Below are 13,226 nucleotides of genomic sequence, written 5' to 3'. Positions count from 1 at the left end.
TTCCGGAGCGAGGGAGGGGTTTAAGGACATCCATTGAAATTGAACCAGGTTCGATTCCTGGTTCTGCTTCTTCGAACGAAGGCCCACATCTGCACGTCGCATGTTTTGGGCCCTGCGCATTCAGAGGCGCGCGTGCCAGCGGCGATGGAATAAGCTCGAAACGCTTGAATCTCGAGAGATGATCGTACGGGCATCGGAGATGTTTGAGTACTGTCATACTCGAGGTGCAGGTGAAAGCTCTGCCATCTAGAATTGAAAGAGGAAGTGCAACATCATACAGTCAATACCGCCACGATGTCATTCACTGCATACGGTGAGGCAACACTCAAGGGGATTCTTCTGTCTGTTTCGGTGCTACGAAGGGCGTCGGCGTGTCCTCCACTCTGCCCGCTTGTAATATTTGTTTACCGACTCCAAGAGTGTCCTGCAGCAGATCTGCGCCATACATGCGCAAGTTTGCATCCGAGTCTCGGGTTTGCAGCCTGAGGCGCTCAGCGGGTGGCACGCCGAACACCGTCTCTTCCTCAGGTGGGCCGTCAAACTCGTTGTCGAACGAGTCATCGTCAAAGCTGTCGCCCTCGGGCGGATACTCCTCGATCGGAGCTCCAACGTCGTCATCAGCAAAGTCGTCCGTGTCGTCAGAGGCGAAGGAGTCGTCCTCGTCACAGTTGCCACCGCCCTGAGAGGCAAACAGAAACGCCGCAGAGGGATTGGCGGTGTTGTTTCCCTCGTAATCGCCAGAGTCCATCGAGTCAAGGGAGTCGTCCAGCCCGCCGTCATCCATCCCTCCATCCAGGTCGTCATCTCGGATATGTCTGAAATCATATTGCGGGGGAGGAGGTGTCTGGGGAGCTGGAGGTGGCGCTGCTGTGAAGGTCGGCGGTCTACTGGGGAATATGGAAGAAGACGTAGACGCAGACGATGATTTGGAATTCGTCTGTCCCCGATCTCGCATTGGAGGCCGGTCAGCAGACGTCTGCGACCCGTTTGTCCCCGAGTCGCTCATGATCCCCACCTGGCGCATCATCCTCTCGAGGCTAGCGTCGACGAGACTGCTGCCCGTGAGAGAAGGCTGAGGATCTGGCTGGTACCTCGAGAGCGAAGGAGGGGTAGGGATCGAGCTGCCACTTGGTTCTGCGCCATTCGTCTTTCCTCCCGCACGGGTCCCCGCAGCGGGCGGTGCGGCGAAAACTCCGCGCTTCTCAACGTCAAGGAGACCTTGGAAGATACGCTGGGCGGCTTCTTTCTTCGGTGTCTTGCCTAGCTTGGGCAGCCGAGCAAAGTCCATGGTGACAGGCGGGGACATGCCAAAGTCAACGTCAAGCGAGTCGTCACCGGCGTGCCGCGGAGTGGTCGACTGGGCATGCGAACCCGGACGTGCAGTGAGATCCAACGACGAAGACGATGTCGCAGCCTTCCGCGGAGTGGCGGACGATGGATCCGCAAGATCGACCACGCCCTTCCACTCGGTGGGCTTGCTCCCTGGCGGTAGATATGGGTTCAGCGTCTTCGCGACAGGCGTCTTTGGCTTCAGTTTCAGCGGAGAGTACGCAGGTTTCCTCGGGCTCGTAGTGTCAGTCAGGGTTGCGTTGCGACGCAAGACCCCTTGGAGCAATGGAGGCGGCATCTCGCGACCCTTGCCCTTGGCGGAGTCGCTTGGATTGTCTACGTGTGCGAATGACAGATGTGGAAGGGGGATCGCGCGCTGCGTCATGTCCTCGGAATCGTCGTTACCCGCAGTGTGTTCGGACACGGCAGATACCTCGTCTTGACCGAGAATCTGCACCTCTCCCGCCAACCGCAGAAGAGGTGACTCCAGAGATGCACTCCAGGACGGGGTGGGGTCTGTTTGTCCATCCGCGAAGCTTTCTTGGGATTTCGTCGTACGATGGCGGAATGCTGTGGCAGGCGTGGAGGACAAGGCCGCTTGGGGCATGAAGGAATCATCTGACGAACCATCTGAGGTATAGGTAGTGTGGTGGGAACGAGTGGGCGTAGCCTCGATGCCCTCTGCGCTGCTGCTGGACTGCTCCGCTTGCGCGGGATCAACGTCCGAGCTCGGCTCCGTTTCCTCCTGCTCATTCACGGAGCTGTACTCATCGTACGTGGGTACGCGTATCTGGGCTGCTTGCTCAAAGAAAGTGGTCCAGAACTACAGTGAATGAGTTTGTTGAGCGCGTGCGGAGAGCGTTGCGGCATACCCTGGCAGCCTCCCTCACTGGTTCTGTGCCGACCGCGTACCGCTTCACAGCGGGCAATATCCTGTTGGCCATTATATGCTGCATCTTGGAGAAGTTGGCATCAATGTTCTGCGTCTGGCGTTAGTAAAGTGACGCGTTATCGCAAACAAGGCGTACGAACCTGCAGCTTGATCGTTATGAGTTGCTCAATCTGCTCGATCTGATCATAGGCCGGCGCGTTGGTGTCGAGACCCGGAACAACAATGTCATTTGGGTCTGCAGTGGGCTCCCAGCGTTCAGGAAGTGGTTCAATTGGTTTGAGACCCGGAGGCATAGCGGCGACGCGTACGCAGTTGAATGTCTGAAGTCGAGTTGACCGAAGATCGCGACGCGGCGCGTCTCAGGCACGTGGTCTTTCTCATCGCGTCGACGCGTCTGTGGCGCAGCTAACCACAACAGTGCACATCCTCTGTTTCGCCATGCCCTCTGAGAAAACGGGGCCCTACATCGACCTGACAGCGATCCCGACATTTTAACAGCGTCTCTTGCGAGGATTTTTCGCTGTGGGCTCAAAGCCCGCGCTCTTTATGCGCGTTGCCAGTAAACTCGGTACACGTCATACACAGGGAACCAGGCGATATTCTTGCAGAGCCTCCAGCTACGTATCATTTGAGTGGTACATTTTATCTGTCTGCTAAGCATTGACTTATCTGCGCACAGTTTAGCAGGTCTGATGCAGATGAGTGATACGTTTTCGAGTGTCTCAAGAAGGATTGTTCTACTATTATGAAGCAAAAGTACTACAATACACGCGTACTTCATCGCTTGCATTTCGCTTGCATACCATCCTTCCTTCGATTAGGACTTTTAAGCGACTTTCTTTCTGCGTGCAACTGCCCGGAGAAGAGCTCGTTCGGATGTCATCCTCGGCGAATCAATGCAACCACAAACAGCAACCCGGTGCCCGGAGTTTTCAACCTCACACCAGTGAGTCTCAGCGCTACATTCACTTCAGGTACCTCACTATCCGGTGGTTACCCTTGTCGCGAGGACCTCGACAAGCCTCTTTTGTGTCCGCGGACACACTGTCCCAGTAAGTACGACCTCGACGCCTCGCCGGCATGGACTCGCCCAAATTAGCCGAACTCGGACACGAGCATCGCGGACGCGCTGCTGGGTGCATCGATTTCGAACCTTCTGGCGGGCACTCTGGAGCGAGATGCGCTGACGCTGAGGTCCACTGACGCATTCGCCTTCCCCTGAGCGTGGCGCTCGTCCACTACGATCTTGTGCGCTCAAGTCGTGCCTTAGGCCTTCCGACGACGCAGATCGCGCCTGCCCGCGAATCTGCGGCGACAAGTGGCGCGCATTAGTGAAATTAAGACACTAATGTCTGGACATATGCGGCGGCGGAAGTTCTGGATATTCGAAGCTTGTGGCCAGAACCTTACTGCAAGCGTGGGCGAGACACCGTGACCAGATGCAGCTCAATTCAAGCCCTACCGCCCCCGGCTACAACGAAGCTCGGACGTCTCCTGGTCTTCCGGCATCTCGAGCCTTCCTCCTGTGCAGCCGGACGATTAGCCATCACACCGTATTCTCCGCGATGGCTGCGGAGTCAAAGGTCTCAATAGGTGCTCTAGCTCCAGTCTTTCGCCGTTACCTACGGAACTCACATCAGCCCCGACAGCCATCGGGCTTGGTCTTGAAGTTGTAGTGATACCATTACCGGTTACTTCGGTACGTGAGTTACGTACCCACGAGCAGTCTGCTATCTGACGTGGTCGTTGACGCGGTCCGAGGCGACAGTTCATCTAACGCATCGCACTACAGCTCGATCGCCCAATCCGCCCGGAAAGGTATGCACCATACCTTTACCAGACAGTGACACCTGAGAAGCAACCCATCCGGTGAACAGATAACAGGCCTGACGCTGGTGTGCTTGGACAGCGACGTGGAAGTTGCATAGCTCCCTGGCATTTCGCCCAATTACATGACATAATCATCCCGTCCCTCGCGCTTCCTGGCAGTGACCGAGCAAAGGCGGACAAGATCTCAGGTACCGGTGAGTCCTCCTGCCAGGCGTTCCACCACACCCTGAATGTACCGTGTCAATGTCTGCAGCCGGATGACTGTACAGCTGCCCCGCTCAAGCCGCGCTGTCCGCTGTGAAGGAAGGGGGGTCACAGTTTCTTCCATACCTGCGAAGGTATGGACGGCTCTTCGGCCTGTTGGGAATTTCGTCCGCAGATGAACCTGAACCGCCGAATTTTGCTGACTTACTTCCGACTCTTGCGCAGGCAGATGGCCCGGTTGCCCTGCCGGAACCAGAGCATACGAGCGCGATGGCATGTGACACGCCGCCGGAGGACGAAGAGAAGCGTGTCGCGAGACGTCGTAACATGTGCAGCTGGAGTCTCGAGACACACACTCTTACCCAGGGCAAGGGTTTGTTCGGTGCGTTTCCAATCGGTGTCTATACGACGCCTTGGCCGATAGCATCGTGTGCGCTGTTACGATGTCGACATGTCGCGTTGCCGCCTGGCGATTACGGAACGGTCCACTTGGCTACCGCGGGACCCTCACAGGGATCGACTGTTCTGACCGGCGCACCTGCAATCGCCTCCGCACACCGGCCACTTCGACCACTTTCTTCCGCGTTGGGCGCAGCCTCTAGAAGATAGGTCAGGCCAGCTGACTAGGCATGCGCCTGAGAGGTAACCTATGAACCCGAGCTCATGAAGCGTTACCAAACCAGCGCCCTGGAGGGAGCCGGTGCGAGCGTCAGGGACTCCGAGAAGGTTCATGCTCCGTCATGCTCATCCCAGTCCGCCGCGCCGCTGTCTACCCATGCAGGACGAGGGATACCATTTCACCTCAGACTGGGGCCGTCCTCTAAAATCACAGGACCGCAATGTACTGACGATAATTGGGTGCCGAGGTCATGTAGCTCGTATGCGACGCGTGTCCGAAGATATACGAGAAAAGGGTAAAGAAAGAGTTTCTGCTTCGTTACAACCGCTTCTCACTGTTCTACCGTAGGTTCCCGAAAGCGCAACACAGGCGAGTACTTGTGAGACCATCTGATTCGCTTGGTCGTTGCCATACATCAACGCTTACCGCGTACATGTGCATGTGAGTATAGAGTATTTACATCAATGTTACACTAACGGGAAACCCATGGACAGTTTCGTACGTTGAATCTGCGTTGAATCGTTGGTCGAACGGCAAGCTTGATCGCCGCAGATTAGATTACTGGCGCTATCGACAGATCCCTGCACTTCATTTGCCGGAAGGTGACGACATCTTGGGGTCCGACGAAAACATGGAATGTCGAACTTCCTGGAGCTAGTAGTGGCACTGAAGACGAGAAGCCACGTCGGTACACGCCGACAGCAAAATAGTCTCGAGAGCGACAGATACCGGCGGACGCGAGAAGGGGAAGCGCGGTTCCCTAGTCAATTGAGCGACACCGAAGAGAACTCGTCCCGAGTGGATCGGAGGGTTGGTAGGAGTCTATCAGGGAACAGACGTCCAATACAACCCGCCACTCCAAAGGCAGGTCCGACGTGGCGGAGGCTCGGAACCGTCGTCCATTCAATGCCTATGGGATAGGAGACATTGCTCGTGCAGGTGGAGTTATGTATCGCGCCGCAAAGAGCGCATTTCCTTTGGTCGAGACCAAACGCCACGCGATATGAACGGTGTTGACGTTCTTCTTCTACAGAGGACAGGGGGCTTGTGAATATCGATTAGCATGTAAATTGCCGGTCATGGTTCAATCAGGATATGCGTCAGGGCGGAGGGGTGGCGGGACGTATATGGACGTTTGTTCTCGTGGACGATAGAAGCTAGACCGTATGTGCTGTTGTGCAGATATGGTCTGTGAAATTGATCGAAGTCATCCCGTTCCTGACGGAATGGTCAGAGTGTATTTGTCCTCTCACCAACACCTTGAATCAAAAACCTAGTATTATGCCGCGACGTCTCGCGACGTCCATGTACGGTCGCAGTACTACCACCCGTTCTGCTGCACGTGGGCAAGTGTACTATGCTAGAATTATAGACTCGCGTCGCGATTGCGCCGCGATCTGGTTGCGCGCGCGTCAGGCGACGCGTCCGGGCGGCGGGACGCATGTGTGACCCATGTACTCTCAGCTGCCAAAGTCGCGGGCCGTAAGTACCTAGAGGCCGACAGACCGCACCGGCGTTTCCCTGTCGCGGCTTCTACGACGCTGAGAGCTTCGCGGAAGCGAGTGAAGCCCTACCGTACGGAGAGAGCGTGACGTGGAGATGCCAGAGATGCCAGGAATGGCCACATGGGACCCGAGTATAGTGCATACGGTGAGGTGTAAGCGGTACGGAAGCATGCGTGTGCTCACGGCTTACCTCAAGGAAGCGCGAGAACGGCGGCGGCTTTGGGATCCTTGTGGCGCGAGTGGGGAGTTGCACGGAATTCCAATTCGGAGAGGGGCCGGGGGCGCTGGGGCCGCTGGACCGCATGAGAAGGGAAGGGGCGGACACGGCTGGACACGGCTGTCTGAACAGGACAGAGCGCGTTTGCGACCGGGATTCTGCGCAGAAGGTGCCTCGAGCTAAGGCTGGGGCTAAGGCTGAGTAAGCTATCGCGCTGGCGGTGCTTCTCGGGGGCTAGGGATTTATCAGATGGCGGCCGCGCGGGCGGTGGGGAGCGGGCGACGCGAGGGGGCAGTGGGCGAGGCTGGAGGTGCGGGCGAAGGAGGCGGGCGCGATAAGACGGGGCGTGATGTGTTGCCTGATTGGGCAGGTGCACGCGGACATACTGGGGCGATCTGCCCGCTGTGGCAGCCGGCTCAGCGAGGCCTGCGCCGTTTCTCATCCAGACGCAGTGTCACGCAGCCGCCTGGCATGGCCATCTCGCCCTGCCGCCCGCGTCCCCGCCCCTGCCCTGTCCTCTAGCACCCACCACGCGTCCTGCACTGGCCCGCACCGCTGTACAGCCCCTCGTCATTCCTTTGTCCCCAGCCGCCAAGCAGTGCTCTCCGCCACCAGCGCGCTCGCACCAGTGTCCGGATCACTGCCCTCCGCATTCGATACATTCAAATCCCCCGCACGCCCGTGTCACAGCACGGCTTCACCGTGCCTCTCTCGGGTACTCTCCGGAACTCATCTTCCTTCCCGGCCTTCTCGAAAGGTGCCCATTCCTCGTTCTCACACTACTTTCCCGGTTATGAGCGCCGGCGCTAACTCCCCGTTTTGAAACTGACCAGTTTAGCTATATTCTATCTCCTACAATTGCCATATCGCGTCCTTGCCTCCTCTCAGTCACTCGCGGCACGGCAGCGCTCCTATGGACCGACACATCGCCCAGTTGGCGTCCACCACTGGCCGCCGCCGGTCACTCTCCGACCCTCTCGCGGTGGCTCTCCAGCCTCCACCCAACGAGTCCCCCGAACAACGCCAGACCAGGTTGCAGGCTGAAGAGGATGCGAAGAGACGCAGCGACCGTATTGACAGAATGCTCAAGGAATCGCAGAAAGAACAGCAGAGGAAGAAAATAGTCAAGGTTCTCCTGCTCGGACAAAGTGAAAGCGGAAAGAGCACCACCCTCAAGCGTGAGTTATTTGGTGCTATGAGGACGGCATGGCAGTATCAGCTTCGCTCTCCTTGCCTATCACGCAACGCGTTCCTTCGCACCCTAAAGCGCGCTGTATCAGGATCCCTATTAGAAGGCTTACTGCGCTCGTTTGATTTCAATGTGTGTCGCGTCGGGTGCCCTGGATTGTACCGCCTTGGTGTACTCGTCCTTGATGCGGCTGGGGGCGGTCAGCCGCTGCGATCGACGCACATCACCTCCATTTGCTCAATTGTCGCCCGTAGCATGCTTCGTGGCCTGTTCCGAGAGCAGGCTGTGTTCCCGCGAACAGGTCGGAGCGTTATGTGCGTCGTTCCGGACGTACCAGTTGTTGCTACAGGCAGCGCCTTCTCGCGACTGATCGCTCTTAACAACCCCATCCGACAGCTTTCCTGAATACTGCCATGGTCGTCCTCGCGAATACATGACGCTGACTATCTGCTATTTCTCGCAGAGTTCATGCTTCTACACAGCCCTGTTAAGTTCAATGCAGAGCGGCTAGCATGGCGATTCGTCATTTATCTCAACCTCGTGCGATCTATCCGCCGGTACGTCTCACCTCACTCGCTTTGTAATTTTCTTGGGCGTCCTCAGGTTTGAACCACCAGAATACTGGAGGCTATCGCGCCGGAGCAAGACGGCGATGACACTGACGACCTCGATTCGACGGAAACAGCGAGCATCGTCGTTATCGGCGGGCGGCCCTCCTCAGCCGTCTCAGGCTGGATCACCGCCTACGATAGCTATCGCAGACGGCTGGCCCCCCTGCTCGACCTGGAGCAACGCCTCATACAGCTGCTCTCGGACCCCGAGGACAACGAGGAGCGAGAAGCCACCCACCTCCCCCGAGGTCAGTCGTCCCAGGGATCCTACGCGTCCGGCGGATATGCCGCAGTCTCACCGCCAACCTCACCGCCCCTCAGCGCGAGCCTCAGTACCAGCTTGCCCGCGCGCCCCACCCCCCGCATCACCATCCCGCACGGCTCGTACACCTCGCACCCGTCGCCCGTCGCCCTCTCGCCCGGGCACGAGGTCGCGATTCACCAGCGGTCGAACTGGAAGAAGGCCCTGGGCGTCATGAGCAGGAACCAGTCGCCGAAGAGTGCACACACGAACGAGATCCACGGCTGGTGGGAGGACCCGCACGACCCGGTGCACCTCATGAACCGCTGCGCGCCGACGATGACGGAGCTTTGGCGAGACCCGAAGGTGCTGCAGCGCCTCGCGGAGAGACGGCTCAGGCTCGAGGAGAGCAGCGGCTTGTGAGTGGGCATCCTTTGTCGTGCTCCGTGGATAGCGGATATTGACGGATGGCTTCTTCCCCATCTTTTGTCCGTGCGACGTACGTGCGGATGCACAGCTACTTGAATGAGATTGACCGTGTCACGGCGAAGATGTACTTCCCGACAGATGGTGCGTTGTCGTTTTCCGAATGCAGATATCGAATATTATTGCTCACGTTGCGGGCATCATAGCGGACGTACTCAAGGCGAGGCTCAAGACAACCGGTGTCGTCGAGCATTCCTTCGCTCTGGCCAAGAACAGCGAGTTTCGAGGCGGGGTCGAGTGGAAGATTTACGATGTGGGTGGTGCACGGCCGCAGAGACAGGCATGGGCTCCGTATTTTGACGACGGTGAGTGAACTTTGTTTACTACTACGAGGATTGTCGAAGGTGACATTGTCTGTCCTAGTGAACGCCATAATTTTCCTGGCTCCCATCAGTTCGTTTGACCAAGTGCTGGCGGAGGTCAGAAATACGTTATTTCCAGCTATATTTGACGGCTCAACTTCGGAAGCAGGACCCGAGAGTGAACCGCCTAGACGATTCCCTTCAGCTATGGCAGGCGGTCGTTACAAACCCTCTCCTTCAGAAAGTCAACATCATTCTTTTCCTCAATAAATGTGATCTGTTGAAGGCATGTTTTATCACCGCATACAGTAATTCATAGCTCTAACGAACCAACCCCCCCCCCTCTCCCCCCCCCCTTTGCAGCGGAAGCTAGAGAGCGGGGTACGATTGAACCATTACATGACTTCCTACAGGGACCGGCCGAACGACTACGAGACGGTCTCAAATTGTGGGTGCTTCGTACCAGTCAGGATCAGATCGATCGTTCTGATCTTCTCTGGATGCAGATTTCAGGCTCAAGTTTGGGGCTATGCACCATTCATACACACCAAATAAAGCGAGGGAGTGTTACAGTGCGTACCTATCTGGACACCGATATCGGGGCGCCTCCGCTGACCGGACCGCCATCGCTAGTTCACTTCACATGTGTGACAGATACCAGGAACACCCAGACGATCATTAGCAGCGGTAGGTTGATCAGCGTTCGTCTGTGTTTCACATGGCTGACAAGCGCATGGCTAGTGCGGGATTTCATACTTACAGGGAATCTAAGGTCGTCGTCTTTGATGTGAGAGCGCGGCACATCTCACCGTCTTGGAAGCCGTTGGTCAGGTCCGTGTCCCGTCCCCATCGCATGTTGATCTCCGCTGACGGCGCGTCTAGGGAAATCTGTATTGTAGCATACCCCGTAATGTTGTGGCTGTCTGTGTTGGTCTACTCCGAGTTGTCATTTGTGCTGTGATCTAGTTGCTACTCCCCCGGAGAATACCACTGACGCCCTGCGTCCCCACCAAACGTCGTACCCTACTGTGCTAGAACAATAATACATCTCACATGCTTGTATCACTACACTATCTTCATCATCTAGTTATTTGCTCGTATGAATCCATTTGTTTTGTTAGGAGACGATGTTGTGCACTAGACCGATTTGAGCGACGGGAGAACGACAACCGTTGTGCATACGCGTACCACGTGATCGTGTCTCATCGCGCGAACATCGCGAAGTGCCACGGACGCCCTGACTCGGGCAGACCGCTGCCATCCGGGACGCTGACCAAACGCTGATCCAGCCAGTCCAGTCCGGATGCAATCGATCGCTCGCTGCGCCACCGCTGCCGCTTGTCTTCCCCTGCACAGAGCAAGTCGCTCAGCTGTCCAGAACCTCACCACCGCCCAACGATTCGCCCCCAGCTTCGTCCCTATCCGCAAGATGTCCCTGTCCATCGTTTCGACTCCTGGTGAGCCGGGGTCGACGTGTTCGCACGCATCGCTTTGCTTGCTGATAACGCGTGTCCTGCAGATGCTCCCGCGGCCGTTGGCCCGTACAACCAGGCCATAAAGGCTGGTAACTTGCTCTTCGCCTCCGGCTCCCTCGGGATCAACCCTGCGACCGGAAAGCTGGCATGTCCTCTGAGTAAGGTCGTGAGACGCATTGCTGACTGGAGATTTAATAGGTGGACGGTGGTGTTGAGGCCCAGACGAAGCAGGCCCTCAAGAACATGAAGACAGTCATCGAGGCTGGCGGGGCGACGATTGACAAGGTGGTGAAGACCACGGTACGTCAACGCATGCTGCTCTTTCGTACCAGTATCATGGTCGTGGCGCTTATGATACGTTGTTGTCAGGTCTTCCTCGCCGACATGAATGACTTCGCAGCCATGAACGCTATCTACGCTGAGTTCTTCGGCGGTCACAAGCCCGCGCGGTCGGCGGTGCAGGTGGCACGTCTGCCGCTCGATGGTCGCTTTGAGATTGAGTGCATTGTCAGGTATGTGAATTATATAAAACCTTCTTCTCGTTCGTTCTGAGAGCTGACAGTGTCGTAGCCTTGCCTGAGACGACTGGGACGTCGCCGCGTTTGTAGAAGTTGTGCACCACATAAGACCCCTTGCTGCTGTGTACGATAGTTCTGTGCAGTGCAAATTGTATAAAATTTAGCCCTCTCCAGTGTACTATATCTCCTCGTTGCAAGCAGCCTGAGCTTCTTCTGGGGCGGCGTACGGACGAGATTCGAGGTTAGGGTTAGATACGCGTGCTACGCGACGCGCGTTCGGCGCCTGCTGCCCTTCAGCGCGCTCAGCACACCGCGTACGCAAGCCTCTCCATCCATCTCTCTCTACGCGTCCTCCAATTCCTGAGCCATGTTCTTGACAAGATCTGAGTATGGTGCGCTTGAATGGCCCGTGCTGAACGACATCGCACTCATGGCCTCGCATAGACCGTGGCGTCAACACCTTCTCTCCCGAGGGACGGCTGTTCCAAGGTATGTACAACCAAGTTCTATGAAGCGTTCCAGGAGTCGAATGGTGTTCTCTCAGTGGAGTATGCGATTGAGGCCATCAAGGTGCGCATACATTCTGCTGTGATCGCCACTCGCTCACTGCCCTATGCCCATATAGCTCGGCTCAACTACAGTCGGCGTGAAGACACCAGAGGGCGTCGTGCTCGCAGTGGAGAAGCGCGTACAGTCACCACTCCTGGAGTCGTCCTCCATCGAGAAGATCATGGAGATTGATGGCCACCTCGGATGCGCAATGTCTGGCCTCACCGCCGACGCACGCACAATGATCGACCATGCCCGAGTAACATCCCAGAACCATGCCTTCACATACGACGAGCGCATCAAGGTGGAGAGCGTGACGCAGGCGGTGTGCGATCTGGCTCTGCGCTTCGGAGAGAGTGTGCACGACGAGGATGCCATGATGAGTCGGCCATTCGGTGTTGCCCTCCTCATTGCGGGAATCGACGAACTCGGGCCTCAACTGTATGCTGCTGTTCCGCCATACACTCACGCTGTGCTTGCTAACAATAGGCTGCCAGATTTCACACCGACCCCTCTGGTACCTTCGTGCGATACGAGGCAAAAGCGATCGGATCTGGGTCAGAAGCCGCACAGACTGAACTCCAGGACAAATGGCATAGCGTGCGTTGTGTATTTGGCACGCGCACACTGACTTGTTTACTGAACGTAACTTTGTTAGCAAATGACACTGCGGGAGGCTCAGACACTGACGTTACGTGTGCTGAAACAAGTCATGGAGGAAAAGCTGGACCACCATAACGTTCAGCTTGCTCAGGTATGTGCTGTGCGGAGTATCATCTTGCTTCTCCATTCAGTCGCGCGAGTGGTCGGCTGACACTGCGGACAGGTCACACCGCAGGCAGGGTTCGAAATCCTAGACGAAGTGAGGCTAAAGGAGATTGTCGATGCTATGTAACAACTGGGACTCTACTGTCATACTTTTCTGACCTATCAGCTATCTTGCACCAGCACAGTTTGATGCCTGACTTCCGCCAACACCGGAAACTTATGAAGGCATGCGATATCGACTTCTTAGGACGTGGAGTACACAGAGATACAATACGATGTTCCAAAATCAGCTGGTGACGAGCGAAGTGACGTTTGGCAGTGAGAGAGTCCTCCTCTCTCTTCACCAGTGTCCTTCCTAGCTAGAAGCAAGCGGGCCGACGAAGTTACTGCATGCTTGATGTCTTGTGGCAACTGACCACCTTCGCATCGTGAGTTCCTCTCACGGAGGCCCGTCTTACTTATCACTTGGACGCAGCCCTTCCATTTGTATG

At 56.6% G+C, this 13,226-nt stretch overlaps 4 protein-coding genes across 4 annotated transcripts; 3 read left to right on the top strand and 1 right to left on the bottom strand.

Moving 5' to 3' along the window:
- Positions 1-149: 149 nt before the first annotated feature.
- On the bottom strand, positions 150-2,566 carry C8Q71DRAFT_809348 (uncharacterized protein). Its single transcript, XM_047926034.1, has 3 exons — positions 2,362-2,566; positions 2,202-2,309; positions 150-2,152 (listed from the first exon to the last, which is right to left on the bottom strand). The coding sequence occupies exons 1-3, from the start codon at positions 2,512-2,514 to the stop codon at positions 326-328; spliced, it is 2,088 nt and encodes a 695-aa protein (XP_047779401.1). The 5' UTR covers positions 2,515-2,566; the 3' UTR covers positions 150-325.
- Positions 2,567-7,236: 4,670 nt separating this feature from the next.
- C8Q71DRAFT_591814 (G-alpha-domain-containing protein) lies at positions 7,237-10,550 on the top strand. Its single transcript, XM_047919565.1, has 13 exons — positions 7,237-7,353; positions 7,430-7,774; positions 8,249-8,342; positions 8,403-9,056; positions 9,155-9,207; positions 9,270-9,428; positions 9,487-9,542; positions 9,595-9,711; positions 9,789-9,873; positions 9,932-9,997; positions 10,059-10,112; positions 10,167-10,256; positions 10,308-10,550. The coding sequence occupies exons 2-12, from the start codon at positions 7,510-7,512 to the stop codon at positions 10,214-10,216; spliced, it is 1,653 nt and encodes a 550-aa protein (XP_047779400.1). The 5' UTR covers positions 7,237-7,353; positions 7,430-7,509; the 3' UTR covers positions 10,217-10,256; positions 10,308-10,550.
- Positions 10,551-10,669: 119 nt separating this feature from the next.
- On the top strand, positions 10,670-11,587 carry C8Q71DRAFT_757268 (Endoribonuclease L-PSP/chorismate mutase-like protein). Its single transcript, XM_047923675.1, has 5 exons — positions 10,670-10,882; positions 10,945-11,045; positions 11,099-11,200; positions 11,270-11,412; positions 11,471-11,587. The coding sequence occupies exons 1-5, from the start codon at positions 10,729-10,731 to the stop codon at positions 11,478-11,480; spliced, it is 510 nt and encodes a 169-aa protein (XP_047779399.1). The 5' UTR covers positions 10,670-10,728; the 3' UTR covers positions 11,481-11,587.
- A 198-nt stretch (positions 11,588-11,785) lies between these two features.
- Positions 11,786-12,862, top strand: C8Q71DRAFT_707296 (proteasome subunit alpha type 5; the record flags this gene model as incomplete). The annotated part of the gene is made up of 7 exons (XM_047920553.1): positions 11,786-11,810; positions 11,863-11,907; positions 11,963-11,988; positions 12,044-12,408; positions 12,465-12,567; positions 12,626-12,721; positions 12,794-12,862. 7 exons carry the CDS (start codon positions 11,786-11,788, stop codon positions 12,860-12,862), a joined length of 729 nt encoding a protein of 242 aa, XP_047779398.1.
- Positions 12,863-13,226: the final 364 nt, after the last annotated feature.

This window comes from Rhodofomes roseus, assembly GCF_022264815.1.
Source record: "Rhodofomes roseus strain CIRM-BRFM 1785 chromosome Unknown C8Q71scaffold_9, whole genome shotgun sequence".
Classification (NCBI taxonomy): Eukaryota; Fungi; Basidiomycota; class Agaricomycetes; order Polyporales; family Fomitopsidaceae; genus Rhodofomes; species Rhodofomes roseus.
This window is presented reverse-complemented; position numbering and strand designations above follow the sequence as displayed.